This window comes from Eubalaena glacialis, chromosome 1, assembly GCF_028564815.1.
Source record: "Eubalaena glacialis isolate mEubGla1 chromosome 1, mEubGla1.1.hap2.+ XY, whole genome shotgun sequence".
In the NCBI taxonomy this organism is placed as follows: Eukaryota; Metazoa; Chordata; class Mammalia; order Artiodactyla; family Balaenidae; genus Eubalaena; species Eubalaena glacialis.
This window is the reverse complement of record NC_083716.1, coordinates 179233270-179259974: the sequence shown is the minus strand read 5'-3', so window position 1 is coordinate 179259974 and position 26705 is coordinate 179233270. Positions and strand designations below refer to the sequence as shown.

The 26705-nt window shown below is 37.2% G+C and overlaps 1 protein-coding gene across 4 annotated transcripts in view; it reads left to right on the top strand.

The window, feature by feature from the left end:
* SLC25A12 (solute carrier family 25 member 12) overlaps positions 1 to 2131 on the top strand; it is a 183961-nt gene extending 181830 nt beyond the window's left edge. For all 4 annotated transcript variants that reach the window (XM_061184870.1, XM_061184879.1, XM_061184890.1 and 1 more), the window contains 2 exons: positions 97 to 187; positions 1492 to 2131. In XM_061184870.1, coding sequence (XP_061040853.1) covers positions 97 to 187; positions 1492 to 1690 — 290 coding nt within the window. In that variant the 3' untranslated portion in view covers positions 1691 to 2131. The remainder of the gene's footprint in view (positions 1 to 96; positions 188 to 1491) is intronic.
* The last annotated feature ends 24574 nt before the right edge of the window (positions 2132 to 26705 follow it).

Here is a 26705-nt window from a genome sequence, read left to right as displayed (position 1 = left end):
GTGGAAAGGCTGGCATTGGGGTTCTGCTCCCATTACTCACTGGTTGTCTTTGCCATAGTCATCCTGCTGTTAACTGCCCCAATCTTTCTCTTTCAGCTCGAGTGTTTCGATCCTCTCCCCAGTTTGGTGTTACTTTGGTCACCTATGAACTTCTCCAGCGGTGGTTTTACATTGATTTTGGAGGCCTGTAAGTGCAGCTTTTCAACTCCCTTATAAAGAAAGCACCAAAACCCAAAACAGGTCTTTGTTCAGCCTACTAAGGCAGTTTTGGAACAGAAACTGACAGGACAGAGGATCCTGCAGGACCAACACATTTAAAACAGACAGTGGACTTGAGAAGCTTCCGTGTCGGAGGAGTAAGACCTTGGCAGGGTGACGTTGTACAAGTATTAAGCAGCTACTTGGGGAAAGTTTAGGGAGGCAGCAAATTAAAATGTAATGTGAATAATTGTCTTCTAAGCGTAAGCAGATACTGAGCTTCATGGATTTAGCTCCTTATTTGGATTTTATTATATATGGCCTTTTCTCCAGAAGTAATATAAAGTTGTATTAGTTACACTTTTGTAAACTTTCTAAGACTCAGTCAAGCCCTTTCACACCCCCAAGATTTCATTATTCACCATAATTTATTATTAGATAGGTATAGACATTCTTAGAACTGATTTACTGCAAAAAAAAAAAAAAAAAAGTTCAAAGAGAGGTTATGCCCATGGACAAAATCACTGGTGACATTTAGGCCAGAAATTGGGCCTTTTGAAGCTTAGTACTTGAAGCTTGTGCTGTGGACAAGAGGAATCACTTGAATTTGCTGGCGAAGGTTGTACCCAAAGGAAGCAATTACCAGCTTTTCAGCAGAAGATCAAATTCTGTATCTGAGTCTTTGCCTCATAAACCTGTGAACCCCTTTCCCGCTCAGAAGCCAAGTAGGGAATTAGCTGTTGAACCAAGAAGTAGAGGGACTTAACACAAAGAAAGTAAGAACAGCAATCTCACAATTCCAGGCTTTTCTATACTTTTACATCCTGGAAAAGTAAGAATTATATCTATTTCTCTCTAAGTAATTTTAGTAATAACCTTCATGAGTCTATTACCTAAAAAGTTAGCTTTTAAAATTATGTCAAAATAAAAGAAAGATGTAAATTTTCTATGATTAATTTATGCTTAGTGTAAAAAAATTGGGAAAATAGAAAAGAGAAAATCATCCTTATTCCTACTTCCCAGAGTGGTAATATTTGAGTGTATTTTTTTCTGGTCTCTTTTCTGTGGATCTATATATGTATATGAAACTGAGGCCATTTCTCTTCTTAATCAAATATGTGAATGTGTTGCTTTCAAAGTAGCTATAAATAATGACTAACGCAGCATAAATGACAAGGAACTCATTGGACAGACACTCTTCTTTGAGGCACGTGGGTCAGATTGAAAGTGTTCAGTAGTTTTCCATCTTTATCAGTCTCGAGCCCACTAACCATTGGCTTTCCCTATCAACAGCAAACCCTCTGGCTCAGAACCAACACCTAAGTCGCGCATCGCAGACCTTCCTCCTGCCAATCCCGACCACATCGGCGGATACAGACTCGCCACAGCCACTTTTGCTGGCATCGAAAACAAGTTTGGCCTTTATCTCCCCAAATTTAAACCTCCTAGTGTTGCTGTGGTTCAGCCAAAGGTAGCAGCGGCAGCTCAGTGATGAGACAACCATCGAGTGCGGCAAAATGGTGCCCTAGAGAGAGGCCTAGGAGAGCAGCCCCGTAATGCATCCAGTCAGCTGCATGGTGCTGACTGAGCTGAGGGGTCAAACTATTGTTTCTATATGACATATACATATATTTGTTTATAAACTAATCATTTGCCCAGGAAAAAAAAAATACAACGCGGTTTGAATCTTTAGTTTTATGTGTTGAAATGTTTTCTAAGCCTTGGCATGAATTACTGTCCTAGACTGCTTTGCACAGCTTGCACTTATAGTGACTGTACATATTGTACATCTTTGTACAGAGACATCTTGGCACCTCATCCCGACAAATCACATTTATAGAATGTAATGCAGTTCTGAGTGGCTTGAGATGTACAGAATGTTTTGAAAGTGCTTTATTAAGAATCATACAAAAATAAATGTATTAAAATTAAATTCATTCTCTTATTGGTGACTTATGGAAATAAAGCATTCAGTATTGGATGTATTTAATTCCTAGCTTGTTTTCCATTCTGGAATAAAAAGGTATTTGCTGATAAGAGGCATAATGAGACAAAGTGCTGAGACCATTGAAGAAGAGACCCTTTGGAACAGATGCATGCCAGTGGATGCCGGAGGACCAGGTTAATGACTTGTGTGTGTGCTGATATGTTTCCATTTATACTTCACGTGTGTATAGATCCTCCTCTGTTCATCAATCAAAAGGCATTTCCTAGACAGCTCCTCTCCTGTCAGTGTGCATATGGAAACAGGGATGTCTCCAGCATTACTGGCTTAGTTTTACCTTCCTCTGACACAGCAAGGCAAGGGCCTAGCTTGCAAAAGAGTAAAGAATACTTTGGCAATTTTCATTCATATGGATATGATTCCAGTCAAAAATAAAGTGCACACCAAAATGTATGCATGGAGTTGGATTTTCCTTCATAAAGGTACCAATAGTACTTTTTATTTTGATTCACTACCGATTCCCAATAACTAATGATCAGGTTTCCCTCTTTCCCACTTTTATAGGAAATCGTTTGATTTGGAAAGGGCTGTGGTGGAGTGAGAGGAGTGCAGAAGAAAGAGAAAAGCTCTGTCTCATAATTTGGTGGGGTCTAGGCTCTTCATTATGAATCCAAATACAAACTTATTCCAAAAGTCACTCACCAAGGGTGTGATTACTAATTTAGATCTAAACATGCATCTTGACAGCCACATCAACACTTTGCTCTGGTTGTGATTTGATGTATAGCATCAGAATTTATTTACTTTAGCAAAGTGCTTTGGGAAAACATTATTGCTATTGCCAGTGAGCCGGCATATGAGAATGTATGCAAATATTTTCAAGGGGTGAGCCTGGAGATGGACCTCCTACACATGGTTCATCAATTGATGGCTGACAGACCTGTAACACACTATAGGCTCTCTCGAGGCCCTCCAGGAACAAAAGAATTAGCTTTGAAAGCAAGTTATTTCCAAATGTATTCAGCTGTTCTCATTGGAATGGAATAAATAGCAATACAGTTGTTTTGCTATTACCACTGGTTAAAAGTAAGCAAGTAGTCCATGGATATGTTCTTACAAAAGATTCAGGAAAAAAACCAAAAAATATATATATATAGACAGAGAGAGAGAGAGAGAGAAAGATGTGAAAGTACCCTCTTTACCCTGCTTCTCCCTTTACCCTCCCTGCCCCAGAGGTAATCACTGCTAACAGGTTAGAGTATAAATTTGTAGTCTGTTTTTCATACATATATATGTATATAAATATATGTACATATTTATATTTTAAAAACAGGATTATGCTATGTATGTGTTGTTCTGTGACTTGCTTTTGTTCACTTGAAGTCTTTAAGATCTTTCCAGGTCAGTTCCCAAAGATTAATTTTTAACAGCTGCATAGTATTCCAGTGTATGGGTTATGATACTTTTCACAAAAACTACCTTATTGACATTTATTCATTTTTTTCACTATTGCAAGCAATGCTGCAGTGAACAGTAAACATCTTTGTACACGTATTTTGAGTACATGTGCTAGTATTTCATTAGGATGGATATTTCAAATTGGAATTGGTACTTCACGAGATAATGGGTTTTACATTTTTATATATATTGTCACATTGTTCTTCAAAAAGGCTTTACTAATTTACTTTCCTTCTGACAGCATATGGAGAACGCCTATTTCTTTGCAACCGCAGCAAAAATGGATATTGTTAGTCTTTTACATTTTAGGCAAATCGTGATAGGTGTTTTAGTTTTCATTTTACTAATTACTAGTGAGGTCAAAATGTCTTTCCATATTTACTATCTGTGTATCTTATTACTCTAGTGCGATATACAGAAAATACATGAAAAATCTATGTGTATATGTATACACAGACACACACATAGATATTTTTTAAACAGACAGTCATAAAGTGAACACCCATGTAACTACCCAGGTCAAGAAAGAGAACATTTCTAATACCTTAGAAGTTCCCCCACAGGATCCTCCCGTCATAACCCCTGCTGTCGTCTTTAACACCATCCCTGCTCTTCATTTCTTTATAGTTTTACCACCCATGTATACATTCCTAAACACACTATTTAGTTCCTGTTTTTGAAATTTATGTGAATCAAATTATACTGTATACTTTTGCTTCCTTTTCTAAACATTATAAGATTCATCCCTATAATTTGCTATATAAGCTATGATTTGCTTATTCCATTGTATGAATATATTACAATTTATTTTGCCATTTTACTCTGGACATCTGGGTTGTTTCCAGTTTGGGTATATTACAGACAGTGCTGCTCTGGATATTTTGTATGTGTGTTTTGGAGTATGCATTTTTAAAAGGATATATACCTAAAAGCAGAACCACAGAGGCACAAGGTTTATAAGATTCAACTTAGCTAGATCATGCCAAACTATTTCCCAGATAGGCTTGTACTGATTTACATTCCTTCAAGAGTGCATTGGCTCTTTAAGTTTTACCAATCTGTCGAGTGTATAATGTTATCTTGTGATTTTAATTAGCATTTTCCTTATATCAAATGAGGCTGACACCTTTTATATGTTCATATATATTGCCACATTGTTCTTCAAAAAGACTTCACTAATTTACTTTCCACCTCATAGCATGTGAGAATGCCTATAAGTTTATTGGCTATTTGGATTTCATCTTTGGTGAGTGAAATGTGTGTTCAGATTTTGTCCATTTTTCTTAATAATTGGCAGGGGGTTCTTTATATGTTCTGGATACTATTCCTTTATGAGTGGTGTTACAAAATCTTTTCCCAGTTTGTGGCTTGTCTTTTCACAATGTTTTGATTAACATTTTAATTTGAATATGTTCAAATACATCAATTTTCCCTTATGGGTAGCATGGTTTATATTTCACTTACAAATTTTTTCTCTCTCCAGGTTATGAATATGGCTGATATTTTCTTCTTAAATGCTTTTTTAGTTTTGCCTCTCTCACAGAAGTTTCATCCTACTTGGAACTGTCTTTGGCATGTGGTATGAGGTAATTTATTATTATTATTTTTTGCTTCTTTATATGGTTAGTCTGTTGTCCCAGCACCATTGGTTGAAAAAAACCTTCCTTTTCCTACTGCTTTGAAGTGCTTTCTCTGTTATATATTAAGCATTGATATATGCAAAGATTTATTTCTGGACTTTTAATTTTGTTTTATTGGTCTTCTCCTGTGCTGTATACACTCTCTTCATTACTATATCTTTTAAAAAAGTTTTGATATATAGTATAGCAAGTCCTTTCACCTTGTTGTTCTTCAAGAGCTCATGGCTCTTCTTGGTTCTTTGTTCTTCCATGTCCATTTTAAACAGCTTGTCAGTTTCCTCCCCAAAACTAAAAAAACAAACCAAACACATTGAGATTTTGATTGGAGTTGCCATGATTCTGCAGGGCATTTGGAGAGAATTAATGTTATTATATTGGACCTTCTAATCCATGAACATGTTGTATCACTTATTTAAGTCTTTTTAGTGTCTTTTTTTTTTTTTAATCTTTATTGGAATATAATTGCTTTACAATGGTGTGTTAGTTTCTGCTGTATAAGAAAGTGAATCAGCTATGTGTATATATATATCCCCATATCCCCTCCCTCTTGCATCTCCTTCCCACCCTCTCTATCCCAGCCCTCTAGGTGGTCACAAAGCACCGAGCTGATCTCCCTGTGCTATGCAGCTGCTTCCCCCTAGCTATCTATTTTACATTTGGTAGTGTATATATGTCAGTGCTACTCTCTCACTTTGTCCCAGCTTACCCTTCCCCCCTCCCCGTGTCCTCAAGTCCATTCTCTACGTCTGCGTCTTTATTCCTGTCCTGCCCCTAGGTTCATTAGAACCTTTCTGTTTTTTTTAGATTCCATATATATGTGTTAGCATATGGTATTTGTTTTTCTCTTTCTGACTTACATCACTCTGTATGACAGACTCTAGGTCCATCCACCTCATTAAAAATAACTCAATTTCGTTTCTTTTTATGGCCGAGTAATATTCCATTGTATACATGTGCCACATCTTCTTTATCCATTCATCTGTCGATGGGCACTTAGGATGCTTCCATGTCCTGGCTATTGTAAATAGTGCTGCCATGAACACTGTGGTACATATCTCTTTTTGAATTGTGGTTTTCTCAGGGTATATGCCCAGTAGTGGGATTGCTGGGTCACATGATAGTTCTATTTTTAGTTTTTTAAGGAACCTTCATACTGTCCTCCATAGTGGCTGTGTCAATTTACATTCCCACCAACAGTGCAAGAGGGTTCCCTTTTCTCCACACCCTCTCCAGCATTTATTGTTTCTAGATTTTTTGATGATGGCCATTCTGACCGGTGTGAGGCGATACCTCATTGTGGTTTTGATTTGCATTTCTCTAATGATTAGTGATTTTGAGCAACCTTTCACGTGTTTCTTGGCAATCTATATGTCTTCTTTGGAGGAATGTCTATTTAGGTCTTCTGACCATTTTTGGATTGGGTTGTTTGTTTTTTTGATACTGAGCTGCATGAGCTGCTTGTATATTTTGGAGATTAATCCTTTCTTAGTTGCTCGGTTTCCAAATATTTTCTCACATTCTGAGGGTTGTCTTTTCATCTTGTTTATGGTTTCCTTTGCTGTGCAAAAGCTTTTAAATTTCATTTGGTCCCATTTGTATATTTTTCTTTTTATTTCTATTTCTCTAAGAGGTGGGTCAAAAAGGATCTTGCTGTGATGTATGTCATAGAGTGTTCTGCCTATGTTTTCCTCTAAGAGTTTGATAGTGTCTGGCCTTACATTTAGGTCTCTAATCCATTTTGAGTTTATTTTTGTATATGATGTTAGGAAGTGTTCTAATTTCATTCTTTTACATGTAGTTGTCCAGTTTTCCCAGCACCACTTATTGAAGAGGCTGTCTTTTCTCCATTGTATATTCTTGCCTCCTTTATCAAAAATAAGGTGACCACATGTGCGTGGGTTTATCTCTGGGCTTTCTATCCTGTTTCACTGATCTATATTTCTGTTTTTGTGCCAGTACCATACTGTCTTGATTACTGTAGCTTTGTAATATAGTCTGAAGTCAGGGAGCCTGATTCCTCCAGCTCCATCTTTCTTTCTCAAGATTGCTTTGGCTATTCGGGGTCTTTTGTGTTTCCATACAAGTTGTGACATTTTTCTGTTCTAGTTCTGTGAAAAATGCCATTGGTAGCTTGATAGGGGTTGCATTGAATCTATAGATTGCTTTGGGTAGCATAGTCATTTTCACAATGTTGATTCTTCCAATCCAAGAACATGGTATATCTCTCCATCTGTTTGTATCATCTTTAATTTCTTTCATCAGTGTCTGCATACAGGTCTTTTGTCTTCTTAGGAAGGTTTATTCCTAGGCATTTTATTCTTTTTGTTGCAGTGGTAAATGGGATTGTTTCCTTAATTTCTCTTTCAGATTTTTCATCGTTAGTGTATAGGAATGCAAGAGATTTCTTTGCATTAATTTTGTATCCTGCTACTTTACCACATTCATTGATTAGCTCTAGTAGTTTTCTGGTAGTGCCTTTAGGATTCTCTATGTATAGTATCATGTAATCTGCAGACAGTGACAGCTTTGATTCTTCTTTTCCGATTTGGATTCCTTTTGTTTCTTTTTCTTCTCTGATGGCTGTGGCTAAAACTTCCAAAACTATGTTGAATAATAGTAGTGAGAGTGAGCAACCTTGTCTTGTTCCTGATCTTAGAGGAAATGGTTTCAGTTTTTCACCATTGAGAACGATGTTGGCTGTGGGTTTGTCATATATGGCCTTTATTATGTTGAGGTAGATTCCCTCTATGCCCACTTTCTGGAGAGTTTTTATCATAAATGGGTGTTGAATTTTGTCGAAAGTTTTTTCTGCATCTATTGAGATCATCATGTGGTTTGTTAATATGGTGTATCACATTGATTGATTTGTTTATATTGAAGAATCCTTGCATTCCTGGGATAAACCCCACTTGATCATGGTGTATGATCCTTTTAATGTGCTGTTGGATTCTGTTTGCCAGTGTTTTGTTGAGGATTTTTGCATGTATGTTCATCAGTGATATTGGTCTGTAGTTTTCTTTTTTTGTGACATCTTTGTCCAGTTTTGGTATCAGGGTGATGGTGGCCTTGTAGAGTGAGTTTGGGAGTGTTCCTCCCTCCGCTATATTTTGGAAGAGTTTGAGAAGGTTAGGTGTTAGCTCCTCTCTGATAGAATTTGCCTGTGAAGCCATCTGGTCCTGGGCTTTTGTTTGTTGGAAGATTTTTAATCATAGTTTCAATTTCATTGCTTGTGATTGGTCTGTTCATACTTTCTTTTTCTTCCTGGTTCTGTCTCGGAAGGTTGTACTTTTCTAAGAATTTGTCCATTACTTCCAAGTTGTCCATTTTATTGGCATATAGTTGCTTGTAGTAATCTCTCATGATCCTTTGTATTTCTGCAGTGTCAGTTGTTACTTCTCCTTTTTCATTTCTAATTCTGTTGATTTGAGTCTTCTCCCTTTTTTTCTTGATGAGTCTGGCTAATGGTTTATCAATTTTGTTTACCTTCGCAAAGAACCAGCTTTTAGTTTTATTGATCTTTGCTGTTGTTTCCTTCATTTCTTTTTCATTTATTTCTGATCTGATCTTTATGATTTCTTTCCTTCTGGTAACTTTGGGCTTTTTTTGTTCTTTCTCTAATTGCTTTAGCTGTAAGGTTAGGTTGTTTATTTGAGATTTTTCTTGTTTCTTGAGGTAGGATTGTATTGCTATAAACTTCCCTCTTAGAACTGCTTTTGCTGCATCCCATAGGTTTTGGGTCATCGTGTTTTCATTGTCATTTGTTTCTACGTATTTTTTGATTTCCTCTTTGATTTCTTCAGTGATCTCTTGGGTATTTAGTAGCGTATTGTTTAGCCTCCATGTGTATATTTTACAGTTTTTTTCCTGTAATTGATATCTAGTTTCATAGCACTGTGGTCAGAGAAGATACTTGATACGATTTCAATTTTCTTAAATTTACCGAGGCTTGATTTGTGACCCAAGGTATGGTCTATCCTGGAGAATGTTCCATGAGCACATGAGAAGAAAGTGTATTCTGTTGTTTTTGGATGGAATGTCCATAATTATCAATTAAGTCTATCTGGTCTAATGTGTCTTATTTATTGATTGATTTTTAATGAATGGGCAGCTTTTCTCTTTTTTTAAATATAAATTTATTTATTTATTTATTTTTGGCTGCATTGGGTCTTCGTTGCTGCACACGGGCTTTCTCTAGTTGTGGTGAGCGGGGCTACTCTTCGTTGTGGTGCAGTGGCTTCTCTTGTTGCGGAGCATGGGCTCTAGGCACACAGGCTTCAGTAGTTGTGGCTCTCGGGCTCTAGAGCGCAGGCTCAGTCGTTGTGGCGCACGGGCTTAGTTGCTCCGTGGCATGTGGGGTCTTCCCAGACCAGGGCTTGAACCTGTGTCCCCTGCATTGGCAGGTGGATTCTTAACCACTGCGCCACCAGGGAAGTCCCTAGTGTGTCTTTTAAAGCTTGTGTTTCCTTATTGATTTTCATTTTGGATGATCTGTCCATTGGTGAAAGTGGGGTGTTAAAGTCCCCTACTATTATTGTGTTACTGTCAATTTCCCCTTTTATGGCTGTTAGCATTTGCCTTATATATTGAGATGCTCCTATGTTGAGTGCATAAATATTTACAATTGTTATATCTTCTTGGATTGATGCCTTGATCATTATGTAGTGTCCTTCTTTGTCTCTTGTAACAGTCTTTATTTTAAAGTCTGTTTTCTCTGATAGGAGAATTGCTACTCCAGCTTTCTTTTGATTTCCATTTACATGGAATATCTTTTTCTATCCCCTCACTTTCAGTCTGTATGTGTCCCTAGGTATGAAGTGGGTCTCTTATAGACAGCAAATATAGGGGTCTTGTTTTTGTATCCATTTAGCCATTCTGTGTCTTTTGGTTGGAGCATTTAATCCATTTACATTTAAGGTAATTATCGATATGTATGTTCCTATTACCATTTTCTTAATTGTTTTGGGTTTGTTTTTGTAGGTCTTTTCTTTCTCTTGTGTTTCCTGCCTAGAGAAGTTCCTTTAGCGTTTGTTGTAAAGCTGGTTTGGTGATGCTGAATTCTCTTAGCTTTTGCTTGTCTGTAAAGGTTTTAATTTCTCCATCGAATCTGAATGAGATCCTTGCTGGGTAGAGTAATGTTGGTTGTAGGTTTTTCCCTTTCATCACTTTAAATATGTCCTGCCACTCTCTTCTGGCTTGCAGAGTTTCTGCTGAAAGATCAGCTGTTAACTTTATGGGGTTTCCCTTGTAATTTGTTGCTTTTCCCTTGCTGCTTTTAATATTTTTTCTTTGAATTTAATTTTTGATAGTTTGATTAATATGTGTCTTGTTGTGTTCTCCTTGGATTTATCCTGTATGAGACTCTCTGCCCTTCCTGGACTTGATTGACTATTTCCTTTCCCATGTTAGGGAAGTTTTCAACTATAATCTCTTCAAATATTTTCTCAGACCCTTTCTTTTTCTCTTCTTCTTCTGGGACCCCTATGATTCGAATGTTGGTGCGTTTAATATTGTCCCAGAGGTCTCTGAGACTGTCCTCAATTCTTTTTATTCTTTTTTCTTTATTCTGCTCCTCGGCAGTTATTTCCACTATTTTATCTTCCAGGTCACTTATCTGTTCTTCTGCCTCGGTTATTCTGCTACTGATTCCTTCTAGGGTATTTTTAATTTCATTTATTGTGTTGTTCATCACTGTTTGTTTGCTCTTTTGTTCTTCTAGGTCCTTGTTAAACGTTTCTTGTATTTTCTCCATTTTATTTCCGAGATTTTGGATCATCTTTACCAGCATTACTCTGAATTCTTTTTCAGGTAGACTGCCTCTTCATTTGTTTGGTCTGGTGGGTTTTTACCTTGCTCCTTCATCTGCTGCATATTTCTCTGTTTTCTCATTGTGTTTAACTTACTATGTTTGGGGTCTCCTTTTCGCAGGCTGCAGGTTTGTAGTTCCTGTTATTTTTGGTGTCTGTCCCCCATGGGTGAGGTTGATTCAGTGGCTTGTATAGGTTTCCTGGTGGAGGGGACTGGAGCCTGTGTTCTGGTGGGTGGGGCTGTATCTTGTCCTTCTGCTGGGCAGGGCCACGTCCAGTGGTGTGTTTTGGAGTGTCTGTGAACTTAGTATGACTTTAGGCAGCCTCTCTGATAATGGGTGGGGTTGTGCTCCTGTCTTGCTAGTTGTTTGGCATGGGGCGTCCAGCACTGGAGCTTGCTGGTCGTTGGGTGGAGCTGGGCCTTAGTGTTGAGACGAAGATCTCTGGGAGAGCTCTCGCCAATTGATGTTAAGTGGGGCTGGGAGGTTTCTGGTGGTCCAGTGTCCTGGCCTCAGCCCTCCCACCTCAGAGGCTCAGGCCCAACACCCGGCCAGAGCACCAAGACCACAGGGCTCAGAAGAAAAGGAAGAAAGATTAAAAAACAAAAAACAAAAAACAAAAACGGACAGACAGAACCCTAGGACAAATGGTAAAAACAAACCTGTACAGACAAAATCACACAAAGAAACATACACACACACACTCACAAAGAGAGAAAAAGGAAAAAAAAAATATATATATATATAAATTTTTAAAAAACTGGAAGAAACAAATCAATAAACAAATCCACTAACGATAATAAGCTCTAAATACTAAACTAAGGTAAACATAAAACCAGAAACAAGTTAGACACAGAAAGCGAAACCCAAGTCTACAGTTGCTCCCAAAGTCCACTGCCTCAATTTTGGGAACATTTGTGGTCTGTTCAGGTATTCTTCAGATGCAGGGTTTATCAAGTTGATCGTGAGGATTTAATCTGCTGCTCCTGAGGCTGCACGGAGAAATTTCCCATTCTCTTCTTTGTTCGCACAGCTCCTGGGGTTCAGCTTTGGTTTTGGTCCCGCCTCTGGGTGTAGGCTGCCCTCAGGAGTCAATTCACCGCCCAGACAGGAGGGGGTTAAAGCAGCAGCTGATTAGTGCTCTCTTGCTCACTCAGGCCCAGGGGAGGGAGGAGTACAGTAGTCATAATTGGAATGCCGGGCGATCCTGAGGTGGCAGAGGCCAGCTTGACATTGCAACAGCCTGAGGCACGCTGTGTATTCTCCTGGGGAAGTTGTCCCTGGATCACGGGACCCTGGCAGTGGTATGCTGCACAGGCTCCCGGTGGGGGCGGGGGAGGTGTGGATAGTGACCTACGCTTGCACACAGGATTCTTGGTGGCAGCGGCCACAGCATTAGAGGTTCATGCCCGTCTCTGGGGTCCAAGCTGCTAGCCGCAACTCACGCCCGTCTCTGGAGCTCGCTTGGGCAGTGCTCTGCCTTCTGTGGGAAAACTGGGAAGGAATCCCCTTGCCTTGCACACCCCGAAACAAAGGTCTCTTGCCTCTCCAGCAGGTCCAGACTTTTTCCCGGACTCCCTCCCGGCTAGCTGTGGCGCACTAGCCCCCTTCAGGCTGTGTTCATGCAGCCAACCCCAGTCCTCTCCCTAGGATCTGACCTCTGAAGCCTGAGCCTCAGCTCCCAGCCCCAACCTGCCCCAGCGGGTGAGCAGACAAGCCTCTCAGGCTGGTGAGTGCTGGTCAGCACCGATCCTTTGTGCAGGAATCTCTCTGCCCTCTGCACCCCTGTTGCTGTGCTCTCCTTCGTGGCTCTGAAGCTTCCCTCCTGCCCACCCCCCATCCCTGCCAGTGAAGGAGCTTCCTAGTGTGTGGAAACTTTTCATCCTTCACAGCTCCGTCCCAGAGGTGTGAGTCCTGTCCCTATTCTTTTGTCTTTGTTTTTTCTTTTTTCTTTTGCCCTACCCAGGTACGTGGGGATTTTCTTGCCTTTTGGGAAGTCTGAGGTCTTCTGCCAGCATTCAGTAGGTGTTCTGCAGGAGTTGTTCCACATGTAGATGTAGTTTTGATGTATTTGTGGGGAGGAAGGTGATCTCCACGTCTTACTCCTCCGCCATCTTGAAGATCTCCTCCCCACTTTTTATTTAAAAAAATTTTAAACCTATAGAAAAGTTTGAAGAGGTAAAATGAACTTTTTGGATACCTTTCAACTAGTTTCACTTATTTACATTTTTCCATATTTGCTTTATCTTTATAAATACATACTTATTTTTGCTGAACCATTTGAAAGTATGTTGCAGACATCATGGTACTTCATCCCTAAATATTTCCACATATATCTCGTAAGAATGAGGACATGCTGCAACCGAACAATACCATTATCACACATAAAAATTCAACAATAATTTCATAGTATCATCTAATAGTCAAAATTCAAACTTCCTCAACAACACCAGAAATGTCTTTGTTTTTTCTGATGCAAAATCTAATCAAGAATGATGCATTATACTTGATTGCTGTGTACCTTTAGTCTTTAATTCTGGAATAATCCCCTGCTTGTTTGTCCTTAACATTGTAAGTCATTTGTCTTACATAATGTCCCACATTTTATATCTGATTGTTTCCTTGTGGTGTTGTCTAACTTGTTCCAGTACTATAAATGGGAAGTTAGTTTAGTGGTAAAGTTAATTTTTCTTTTTAACAGCTCTATTGAGGTATTCTTTACAGAGCTCTGTAACCATCACCACAATCCAATTTTAATATTGAATATATTTCCATCACCTCCCCCAAAGTACAATATATCATTTTATATTTCTACTTTATATATTCCAATAATGTATGAATTTACAGTTTTTCCACATTCTCAGCAACACTTTATTATTGTCTATCTTATAGTTATTCAATGGGTGTGAAGTGATACTACATTTTGGTTTTAATTTGCATTTCCCCAGTGACTGAAGATGTTGGCATCTTTTCATGTGCTTGTAGATATTTGTGTTTAAGTCTTCAACCTATTTTTAAATTGGGGTTTGCCCTTTTATTATTGAGTTTTAAGAGTTCTTTATACATTCTGGATATGAGTCCTATATCAGATTTGCAATTATTTTCTCCTAGTCTATTTTCTTAATGGTGTCTCTTGAAACACAGAAGTTTTAAATTTTGATTAAGTCCAATTTATCAAGTTTAAAATTTTATGGATCATGCTTTTGGTATCATCTAAAAACTCTGCCTAAACCAAGGTTATCAAGATTTTCTCCTGTGTTTTCTTTGAAAATTTTATCTTTAGCTCTTACATTTAGATCTGTGATCTATTTTGAGCTAATTTTTTGTATGGTGTGAAGGGTCTAAATTTATCTTTTTGCATGTGGCTGTCTAATTGTCTCAGCACCATTTGTTGGAAAGATTATCCTTCCCCCAATGAATTGCTTTGGTGCTTTTGTCAAAAATGAATTGACCATACATGTAAGTGTTTATTTATAGATTCTCAGTTCTGTTCCATTCATCTATATGACTATACTTATGCCAGCACCACATTGCCTTGATTACTGTAGCTTCATATTAAGTTTTAAAATAGGAAAGTGTAAATGTTCCAGCTTTTTTTTCAAATTTGTTTTGGCTGGATCTTTTGCACTTCTATATAAATTTTAGATTAGCTTATCAGTTTCTTCAGAAAAGCCAGTTAGTATTCTGATAGGGATTTTGTTGAATCTATAAATCAATTTGGGGTGAATTGCCTTCTTTACAATCTTGTCTTTCAATTCATGAACTTCGAATCTCCCTCTACTTATTTAGATCTTTTAAAATTTCATGTTTCATAGTTTTAGTGTTTTCAGTTTTATAGTTTTATAGTTCTCAGTGAACAGGTCTGGTACTTCTTTTGTTAAATTTATTCCTAAGGATTTTATTGTTTATGATGTTTTAATGAATGGCATTGTTTTCCTAAGTTTATTTTCAGATTGTTCACTGTTAGTATATAGAAATATGACTGATTTTTCTACATTGATCTTATATCCTACAACCTTGCTGAACTCACTTATTAGTTTTGATAGTTGGGTTTTGTTTCCTATGTCTCAATTCTTTTGGTGGTTGTTGTTCCTGTCTTCCTCCTTTACTCCTTTCTTTTGTGTAAAATAAGTATGTTGTAGTGTGCCATGTTAATTCCTTTCTTTGTTTTTACTATTTTAAAAAACACTTAACTTTTTTCCAGAGCAGTTTTAGATTCACAGCAAAATTAGGAGGTACAGAGATTTCCCATATACCCCCTGTCCCCACACATGCACAGCCTCCCCCATTATCAGCATCCCCCACCAGAGTGGTACCTTTGTTACACTTGATGTGAACCTACATTGATACATCTTTATCACCCAAAGTCCGTAATTTACATTAGGGTTCACTCTCGATTTTGTACATTCTGTGGGTTTGGACAAATGTATAATGACATGCATCCACCATTATGGTACCATACAGAGTATTTTCACTGCCCTAAAAGACCTTTGTGCTCCACGTATTCATATGTCCCCTCCCCTCAACACCTGGCAGCCACTGATGTTTTTGTTTCCATAGTTTTGCCTTTTCCAGAATGTCAAATAGTTAGAATGTGTCAGATTGGCTTCATTTACTTAGTAATATGCAATTAAGGTTCCTCCCTGTCTTTTTGTGGCTTGAGCACTTTTTTTTTTTTTTTTTTTTAAGCACTGAATAATATTCCACTGTCTGGATGTACCACAGTTTATTGATCCATTCACCTACTAAAGGACATCTTGGTTGCCTTCAAGTTTTGGCAATTATGAATAAAGCTGCTATAAATATCCATGTGTAGGTTTTTGTATGGACATAAGTTTTTACCTCCTTTGAATAAATAACAAGGAGCATTATTGCTGGATCGTATGGTAAGGGTATGTTTAGTTTTGTACACTAAACTGTCTTCCAAAGTGGCTGTACCATTTTGTGTTCCTACCATCAATGAATGAGTTATTTTTGCCCCACTCTCGCATCAGCATTTGGTGTTGTCAGTATTCCAGATTTTGGCCATTATAATAGGTATGTAGTGGTATCTCATTGTTTTAATTTGCATTCTCCTGACAACACATGATGTGGAACATCTTTTCATATGCTTATTTGCCATCTGTATATCTTCTTTGGTGAGGTGTTTATTGAGATCTTTGGCTCATTTTTTAATTGGATTGTTTTCTTATCATTGAGTTTTAAGAGTTCTTTGTATATTTTGGATAACAGTCCTTTGTCAGTTGTGGCTTCTGCAAATATTTTTTTCCCCATTCTGTGGCTTGTCTTCTCATTCTGTTGACGTTGTGTTTCAGCGAGTAGAAGTTTTTAATTTTAATAAAATCTAACTTAATTACTTCTTTCATGGATTGTGTCTTTGGTGTTATATCTAAAAAGTCACCACCATACCTAACGTCACCTAGGTTTTCTCCTGTGTTACCTTCTAGGAGTTTTATATTTGTGTGTTTTATGTTTAGGTCTATGATCTATTTTGAATTTCTTTTTGTGAAGGCTATAAGGTCTCTGCCTAGATTCATTTTTTTGCATGTGGATGCTCAGTTGTTCCAGCACCATTTGTTGAAAACACTATCTTTGCTCCATTGTATTGCTTTTGCTCCTTTGTCAAAGATCTAGTTGAGTATACTTATGTGGGTCTATTTCTGGGCTCTATTCTATTCTATTGACCTGTTTGTCTATTCTTTTGCCAATATTACACTGTCTTGATTACTTTATAACTTTGTAGTAAGTCTTGAAGTCAGGTAATGTCAGTCCTCTAACTTTGTTCTTCTTCAGCACTATGTTGGCTATTTTTCTTCTGCCTTTCCATATAAACTTTAGCATCAGTTTGACAATGTCCACAAAATGACTTACTGGGATTTTGATGGGGATTACATTGAATCTTATCGATCAAGGTAGGTAGAGCTGATGTCTTGATAATATAGTCTTCTTATCCATGAACGTGGAATATCTATTTATTTAGTTCTTTGATCTTGTTCATCAGTTTTGTAGTTTTCCTTTTATAGATCTTATACATATTTTCTTAAACTTATACCTTAATATTTCATTTTGGAGTGCTAATATAAATGGTATTTTGTTTTTAATTTCAAATTGTATGGAATATGGGAAAGGAATTGACCTTTGTACATTAACTTTGTATCCTTCAACCTTGTTGTAGTCACTTATTAGGTCCAGGAGATTTGTTGTTGTTGTTATTGTTGTTTTTGTCAACTTCTTTCAGATTTTCTACATAGACAATCATGTCATCTGCAAACAAACAAGTTTTATTTTTTCTTCCCAATCTGTATACCTTTCCTTTTCTTGTCTTATTGCATGAGCTAGCACTTCTAGTACAGTGTTGAAAAGGAGTGCTGAGAGGGGGCATCCTTGCCTTCTTCCTCCTAGTGGAAAGCTCTTCCTCTTCCATCTTAATGGGAAAGCTTCATGTTTCTCACCATTAAGTATGATGTTAGTGTAGGGTTTTTTGTAGATTTTTTTTTTTTTATCAAGGTGAGAAAGTTCCCCTCTCTTCTTAGTTTGCAGAGAGTTTTTCTCATGAATGAGTGTTAGATTTTTTCAAATGCTTTTTCTGCATCTATTGATGTGATCATGTGGTTTTTCTTTTTAAGCTGTTGATGTTATGGATTACATTGATTTTCAGATGTTGAACCAGTCTTGCCTTGGATAAATCCCAATTTGTTGTCGTGTATAATTCTTTTTATACATTGTTGAATTTGATTTCCTAATGTTTTTTACTGAGGATTCTTGCATCTATATTTAAGAGAGATATTGGTCTATAGTTTTCTTGTAATGTCTTTGTCTGGCTTTGGTATTAGGGTAATGCTGTCCTCATAGAATGAGTTAGGAAATATTCCTTCTTCTTGTATCCTCTGAAAGAGATTGTAGAGAATTAGTATGATTTCTTCCTTAAATGTCTGGTAGAATTCACCAGTGAACCCTTCTGGGCCTGGGGCTTTCTTTTTTGGAGGGTTATTACTTATTGATTCAATTTCTTTGATATAATCCTATTCAGATGATCTGTTTCTTTTGTGAGTTTTGACAAATTGTGTCTTTCAAGGAATTAGTCTATTTCATCTAGGTTTCATCATCAAATATGTGGGCATAGAGTTGTTCACAGTATTCCTTTATTGTCCTTTTAATGTCCTTGGGATATCTAGTGATGTTCTTTCTTTCATCTCTGTTATTAGTAATTAATAATTTTTCTCTTTCTTTCTTAACCTGGCTAGAAATTTGTCAATTTTATTGACCTTTTTAAAGAAATAGCTTTTGGTTTCATTGATTTTTTTTTCTATTAATTTCCTGTTTTTAATTTCATTAATTTCTGCTCTAGTTTTTATTATTTCTTTTCTGATGCTTACTTCAGATTTAATTGGCACTTCTTTCTCTAGTTTTCTAAGGTAGAAACTTACATGATTAATTTTAGATCTTTATTCCTTTCTAATATATTCACTCAGTGCTATAAATTTCCCTCTGAACATTGCTTTGCTACATCCCACAAATTTTGATAAATTGTGTTTTAATTTAATTCAAAATATTTTAAAACTTCTCTTGAGACTTCTTTGGCCCATGTGTTACTTGAAGTATGTTGTTTAATTTCCATGTATTATGGGATTTTCCAGTTGCCTTTCTGTTATTGATTTCTAGTGTAATTAGATCATGGTCTGAGGGAAGGCATTATATGATTTCTATCTGTTAAAATTTGTTAACATACATATTATAGCCCGGAATGTGGTCTGTCTTGGTGAATGTTCAGTGTGAGCTTGAGAACAATGTGTATTCTGTTGCTGTTGGATGTAGTCTATAGATATTGATTATATCCAGTTGACTGACGGTGCTGTTGAGTTTAACTGTGTCCTTAGTGATTTTCTGCCTACTGAATCTGTCCACTTCTGAGAGAGTGGTATTGAAGTTTCCAACTATGATGATTGATTCATCTTCTTTTAAAAAATAAATTTATTTATTTATATTTTAATTTTGGCTGCAGTGAGTTCGTTACTGTGCGTGGGCTTTCTCTAGTTGCGGCGAGCAGGGGCTACTTTTTGCTGCGGTGCACAGGCTTCTCATTGCGGTGGCTTCTCTTGTTGCAGAGCATGGGCTCTAGGTGCACGGGCTTTAGTAGTTGTGGCATGTGGGCTCAATAGTTGTGGCTCTTGGGCTCTAGAGCGCGGGCTCAGTAGTTGTGGTGCATGGGCTTAGTTGCTCTGCGGCATGTGGGATCTTCCTGGACCAGGGCTCGAACCCGTGTCCCCTGCATTGGCAGGCAGATTCCTAACCACTGTGCCACCAGGGAGGTCCCTGATTCATCTTTTTTCCTTGCATTTCTATCAGTTTTGCCTCACATAGTTTGATGCTCTGTTGTTAGGTGCGTATATATTTATGATTATTATGTCTTTTTTGGAGAATTGACCCCTCTATCATTATGTAATACACTTCTTAATCCCTGATAACTTTTCTTGCTTTGAAGTCTGCTCTGTCTGAAATTAATATGGCTACTCCTACTTTCTTTTGATTAGTGTTAGTATGGTATATTTTTCTCCACCCATTTACTTTTTTTTTTGGCTGCACCCTGTGTCTTGTGGGATCCTAGTTCCCTGACCAGAGATTGAACCTGTGCCCTCGGCAGTGAAAGTGCAGAGTCCTAACCACTGGACCTCCAGGGAATTCCCTCCACCTGTTTACTTTTAATCCATATATGTCTTAATATTTAAAGTGGAGTTCTTTCTTTCTTATTTATTGATATTAAAGTGGTTTTCATATAGTTGGGTCTTATTTTTTGATCCAGTGTGACAAACTCTCTTTTCATTGGTGCATTCAGACCACTGATGCTTGAAGTGATTATTGATCTACTTGGATTAATACCTACCATATTTGTTACTGTTTTCTAATTCTTGCTCTTTTTATTTGTTCCTATCTTCATCCTCCATCTCCATTCTTTTTCTGCCTTTTTTGGCTTTACTTGAGCATTTTATGTGATTCCATCTTCTCTCCTTTCTTAGCATTTCAGTTATACTTCTTTTTCTTTACTTTAAAAATTTTTTTAAACTTTTTTAGTTGTTGCCCTAGCGTTTGCAATATAAATTTACAGCTAATCTAGTGAGAGTATTTTATGATTACAAAATAATCCTAATTCCTCCCTTTTGTTTCTGTTATCATTGCTGTCATTCATTTCACTTGTACATAAGCATATATAGCATGTATATCTATATGTGTGTTATATATACATGTATCTGAATACAGTGTTGCTATTATTATTTTGAACAAACATCTATTAGATCAATTAAGAATAATAAAAATAAATAAGAAAAATAAAGATTTTTCACTTATTCTTTCTCGTATGTAGTTCCTTTCTTTATGTAGATCAGTTTCTGACCTGTATCACTTTTTTTTTTTTCCTCTCTCTAAAGAACTTCTTTTAACATTTCTGGTAAGGCATGTCTACTGACAACAAATTACCTCAATTTTTGTCTGAGAAAAACTTTATTTCTCCTTCACTTTTTTTTTGCACACTATTTAAAAAATTATTTTTTATTGAGGTATAGTTGATTTACAATATTATATTAGTTTCAGGTGTATAACAGTGATTCAAAATTTTTATAGATTATACACCATTTATAGTTATAAAATATTGGCTATATTCCCTGTGCTGTAGCTTATGTCCTTGTAGCTTATTTAGTTTGTGCCTCTTAACCTCCTACCCCTATCTTTCCCCCTCCCTCTTCCCTCTCCCCACTAGTTACCACTAGTTTGTTCTCTGTATCTGTGGGTCTGCTTTTTGTTATATTAAATAGTTTGTTTTATTTTTTAGATTCTGCATATAACTGATAACATACAGTATTTGTCTTTCTCTGACTTATTTCAGTAAGCATAATACCCTCCAGGTCCATCCATGTTGTTACAGATGGCATTCTTTTTTATGGCTGAGTACTATTCCACTGTAGGTGTTTATGTATGTGTGTGTGTGTATATATGTATGAATGTATGTATGTGTACATACCACATCTTCTTTATCCATTTGTCTGTTGATGGACACTTAGGTTGCTTCCATAACTTTGCTATTGTAAATAATGCTGCTATGAACATTGGGGTGAGTATATCCTTTTGAATTAGTGTTTTCATTTTCTTCAGATATATACCCAGGAGTGGAATTGCTGGATCATATGGTAGTCCTATTTTTAGTTTTTTGAGGAACCCCCATACTGTTTCCACAGTGGCTGTACCAATTTACATTCCCACCAACATTGTACAAGGTTTCCCTTTACTCCACATCCTCACCAACATTCGTTATTTGTGTTCTTTTTGATGGTAGCCATTCTGATCACTATGAGGTGATACCTCAGGGTGGTTTTGATTTGTATTTCTCTGATTAGTGATGTTGAGCATTTTTTCATGAGCCTGTGGGCTATCTATATGTCTTCTTTAGAAAAAGGTCTTCTGTCCATTTTTTAATTGGGTTATTTTTTGAAATTGAGTTGTATGAGCTGTGTGTATATATCTACATATCTATAGATATAGATATTGATATTAACCCCCTTATTGGTCATATCATTTGCCAATATTTTTCCCATTCAGTATGTTGTCTTTTCACTTTGTTGATTGTTTCCTTTGCTGTGAAAGAGCTTTTAAGTTTAACGAGGACCCATTTGTTTATTTTTGCTTTTGTTTCCTTTGCCTTAGGAGACTGATACAAAAAATATTGCTATAATTTATGTCAAAGTGTGTTCTGCCTATGTCTTCTTCTAGAAGTTTTATGGGTTTTGGTCTTATGTTTAGGTCTTTAATCACTTTTGGGTTTATTTTTGTATATGATGTGAGAAAATGTTCTATTTCGTTCTTTTGCATGTAGCTGTCCAGTTTTCCCAGAAGCACTTATTGAAGAGGCTGTCTTTTCTCCATTGTATATTCTTGCCTCCTTTGTTGTAGATTAATTGACCATAAGTGCATGGGTTTATTTCTGAGCTCTCTATTCTCTTCCATTGATCTATGTATCTGCTTTTGTGCCAGTATCCTACTTTGATTACTGTAGCTTTGTAGTGTAGTCTGAAGTCAGGGAGCATGATTCCTCCAGCTTTGTTCTTCTTTCTCAAAACTGTTTTGGCTACTTGGGGTCTTTTTTGTGTTTCTATACAAATTTTAAGATTATTTTTTCTAGTTCTGTGAAAAATGCCATTGGTATTTTGACAGGGATTGCATTGAATCTGTAGATTGGCTTGGGTAGTATGGCCATTTTAACAATGTTAATTCTTCCAATCCAACAACATGGTTTATCTTTCCATCTGTTTGTGTCATCTTCCGTTTCTTTCATCAGTGTCTTACAAGTTTTCTACAGGTCTTTTACCTCCTTAGGTAGGTTTATTGCTAGGTATTTTATTCTTTTTGATGTTATGGGGTTGTTCCCTTAACTTCCCTTTCTGATAGTTTGTTGTTAGTGTATGTATAGAAATGCAACAGATTTCTGTGTATTAATTTTATATTCTACAACTTTACTGAATTCATTGATGAGCTCTAATAGTTTTTTGGTGGTATCTTTAGGATTTTCTATGTATAATGTCATGTCATCTGCAAAGAGTGTCAGTTTTGCTTTTCCCTTTCCAATTTGGATTTCCTTTATTTTTTTCCTTGTCCAATTGCTGTGGCTAGGACTTCCAATACTATGTTGAATAAGAGTGGTGAGAGGGGGCATCTTTGTCTTGCTCCTGATCTTAGAGGAGATGCTTTCAGCTTTTCACCATTGAGTATGATGTTATCTGTGGGCCTGTCATATATGCCCTTTATTATGTTGAGGTATGTTCCATCTATACCCACTTTCTGGAGAGTTTGTATTATAAATGAATGTTGAATTTTGTTAAAAACTTTTAACACATCTACTGAGATGATCATATGGTTTTTAGTCTTCAGTTTGTTGATGTGGTGTATCATATGGATTGATTTGCAGATATTGACTGTCCTTGCATCCCTGGGATAAATCCCACTTGATCATGGGGTCTGATCCTTTTAATGTATTGTTGGATTCAGTTTGCTAATATTTTGTTGAAGATTTTTGCATCTATGTTCATCTGTGATACTGACCTGTAATTTTCTGTGTGTGTGTGTGTGGTATTTTTGTCTGGTTGTGGTATTAGGGTGATGCTGGCCTCATAGAATGAGTCCATAAGTGTTCCTTCACCTGTGAAGCAAATCTGGTCCTCAAATTTTATCTCTTGGGAGGGTTCTTTTGTTTGTTTTTAATTACTGATTCAGTTTCATTACTGGTAATTGGTCTCTTCATATTTTCTATTTCTTCCTGGTTCAGTCTTGGGAGATTGAACATTTCTAGGAATTTGTCCATCCCTTCTAAGTTGTCCATTTTATTGGCATATAATTGTTCACAGTAATCTCTTATGATCCTTTGTATTATGTGGTATTGGTTGTAACTTCTCCTTTTTCATTTCTGATTTTATTGGTTTGGCCCCCCCTCTCTTTTTTTCTTGAGGAGTCTGGCTAAAGGTTTATCAATTTTGTTTATCTTTTCAAAGAACCAGCTCTTAGTTTCATTGATCTTTTTTATTTTTTAAAGCTTTATTTCATTTATATCTGCCCTGATCTTTCTTCCTTCCTTCTATTACTTTTCGGTTTTATTCTTTTTTCCTAGTTCCTTTAGGTGTAAGGTTAGGTTGTTTGTTTGAGGTAAGCTTGTATCACTATAAATTTTCCTCTTAGAACTGTTTTTCTTATTTCCCATAGGTTTTGGATCATTGTGTTTTCATTTTCATTTGTCTTCAGGTATTTTTTTAAATTCTTTGATTTCTTCAGTGATCCATTGGTTATATAGTTGCATATTGTTTAGCCTCCAAATGTTTCTGTTTTTTAGCGGGGTTTTTTTCTCATAGTTGATTTCTAGTCTCATAGCATTGTGGTTGGAAAAGATGCTTGATATGATTTCAATTTTCTTAAGTTTACCAAGGCTTGTTTTGTGGCCTAGCATGGAATCAGTCTATCCTGGAGAATGGTCCATGTGCACTTGAATGTGTATTCTGTTGCTTTTGGATGGAATGTTCTCTCTCTCTCTCTCTCTCTCTCTCTCTCTATATATATATATATTAAGTCTATCTAGTCTAATGTGTCATTTAAGGGCAGTGTTTCTATATTGATTTTCTGTCTGGATGATCTGTCCATTGATGTAAGTAGGGTGTTAAAGTTCCCTACTATTATTGTGTTACTATAAATTTCTCACTTTATGTCTGTTAATATTTGCTTTATGAATTTAGGTGATCCTATTTTGGGTTTATATATGTTAACAATTGTTATATATTCTTCTTGGATTGATCCCTTGATCTATGTCCCCAGAGTGAGCTCCAGTTGCCACCTTCCTCTCCAAGACTCTCCAAGATCAACAGGTAGGTCTGAACCAGGTTCCTTTCAAATGACTGCTTCTGCCCTGGCTCCCAGAGTATGTGAGATTGTGTGTGTACCCTTTGAGAATGGTGTCTCTATTTCTCATAGCCTTCTGGATCTCTTGAAATTAAAGCCCCACTAGTCTTCAAAGCCAAATGTTCTGGGGTTTCATCTTCCTGGTGCAGAACCCTGGGCTGGGGAATCTCATGTGTGGGCTCAGACCCTTACTGAGGGAGAGCCTCTGCAATTGTAATTATTCTTCCTGTTTCTGGGTCACCCACCTGGGAGTATGTGTCTTGACTATACCACGACTCCACCCTTCCTACCTATCTTGTGGTTCCTTCTTTATATCTTTAGTTGTAGATCTTTTCTGGTAGGTTCTGGTCTTTTTCATTGATAGTTGTAATTTTGGTGTGCCCGTGAGAGAAGCTCAGGGTCCTTCTACTCCAACATCTTGTAACTACTCCTCCCTTCACTTTTTTTAAAAATCTTTTTTTAAAGGTTACATACTGCGTGATTCCATTTATTTGATTTTTTATTTTAAATAAATTTATTTATTTATTTTTGGCTGTGTTGGGTCTTTGTTGCTGCGTGTGGGATTTCTCTAGTTGCAAGGAGCAGGGGCTACTCTGTTGTGGTGCGCAGGCTTCTCATTGCAGTGGCTTCTCTTGTTGCAGAGCACAGGCTCTAGGCGCGTGGGCTTCAGGAGTTGCAGCATGTGGGCTCAGTAGTTGTGGCTTGCAGGCTGTAGAGCATAGGCTCAGTAGCTGTGGCACACGGGCTTAGTTGCTCCGTGGCATGTGGGATCTTCCCAGACCAGGGCTCGAACCCATGTCCCCTGCATTGGCAGGCAGATTCTCAACCACTGCACCACCAGGGAAGCCCCACTTTTTAAATTTTTAATCAATTTATTTATTCATCTTTGGCTGCGTTGGATCTTCATTGCTGCACGCAGACTTTGTCTAGTTGCAGCGAGTGGGGGCTACTATTTGTGGCAGTGTGCGGGCTTCTCATTGCAGTGGCTTCTCTTGTTGCAGAGCATGGGCTCTAGGCACACGGGTTCCCCTGGAGTTTTAAACTCAAGAGTTGTCCACACTGAACCTCCAGCAATTTGTCAATTATGATTCAGGTTTCCCTACCCCCAGCATTGGTTTCCACAGAGGTTACTGCTCCAGTATGTTGTGGTTTTCTGTATATGCCTGTCGGCTCTGCAATTTTGGAGACAGTACTTTGCCCCATGACCTTACTTTACTTCCCTTACAGATCTAGGAGGAGTTACTTTCAGTTTGTTAGCTGTTTGTTTACTCACTGTTATGATGGACTGGCAATGTATAACCTTCTTACATGCAGGACTGGAAACTGGAAGTCTAGAATTCTTGGGTCAAAGCAATTTGCTTTGTCATCGTAATTATCAAAGAGAGGCCTGATGACAACAGTGTTAACTTGTACATAACCTGTTTTTTGGCAGCTGGCAGCTTTTAGGATTTAATCATTGTTATTTTGAAATTTTGCCTTTTAAAAATTCATCTGGTTCTGTGCTATATGGGGATGAACCCTTTAATCCTAAGACTTTTCAGACAAAAAAGAAAAAAAAAATCCATTCTACTCTGTCTCTCTACATTCTTTTATCTCCTTTCTGTTTAGTCATATATTGGAATATTTGGACCTATCCCTGTGTCTTTTAGCTTTCCTTGATACTTTCTCCATCTATACTTCTAGGTTGTGTAATGAGAGTCTTGCTGGATCATCCTGCTCACAGCTTTGCTCTTAAGTTGTATCCCTCTACCATTCAGCCTGTCTTATTTTTGTTTTTATTTAACGGCTATATCTTATTCTATGTCCTTGGGATATCAAATATACTCACTTACTGTCCTGTGGATTTTTTTTTTTTTCCGAAGCTTTTCTTTGGGCCTTTCTTGAAGTATTTTGGCGATTCATAGTTGTAATTTGTTTAGTTGCTTATTTAGTATCTGATTTTTGTATTTGAGAGCCCCTTTTTATGGATCTTGTTCTGTTTATCAAAGACAGTGATGAGAGAGGTAGGCTGTGCTGCCAGGTAAGGACAGATCAGTATTTTGATTCTGGGTATAGGCTTCTCTTTTCTTCTTGACGGTAAGCAAGTACCTGGGGAGCACTGCCCTGCTTCTCCAGCTCCACTGGCTTCACCCACTGTTATGTTATAGGCTGGGTACAGACACCCCATCAGCCCCCAACTTGGCCCATGTTTGGAGGATGGGACTTGTTTAGTTATTCTCAGTCAGCTCCCTAATGA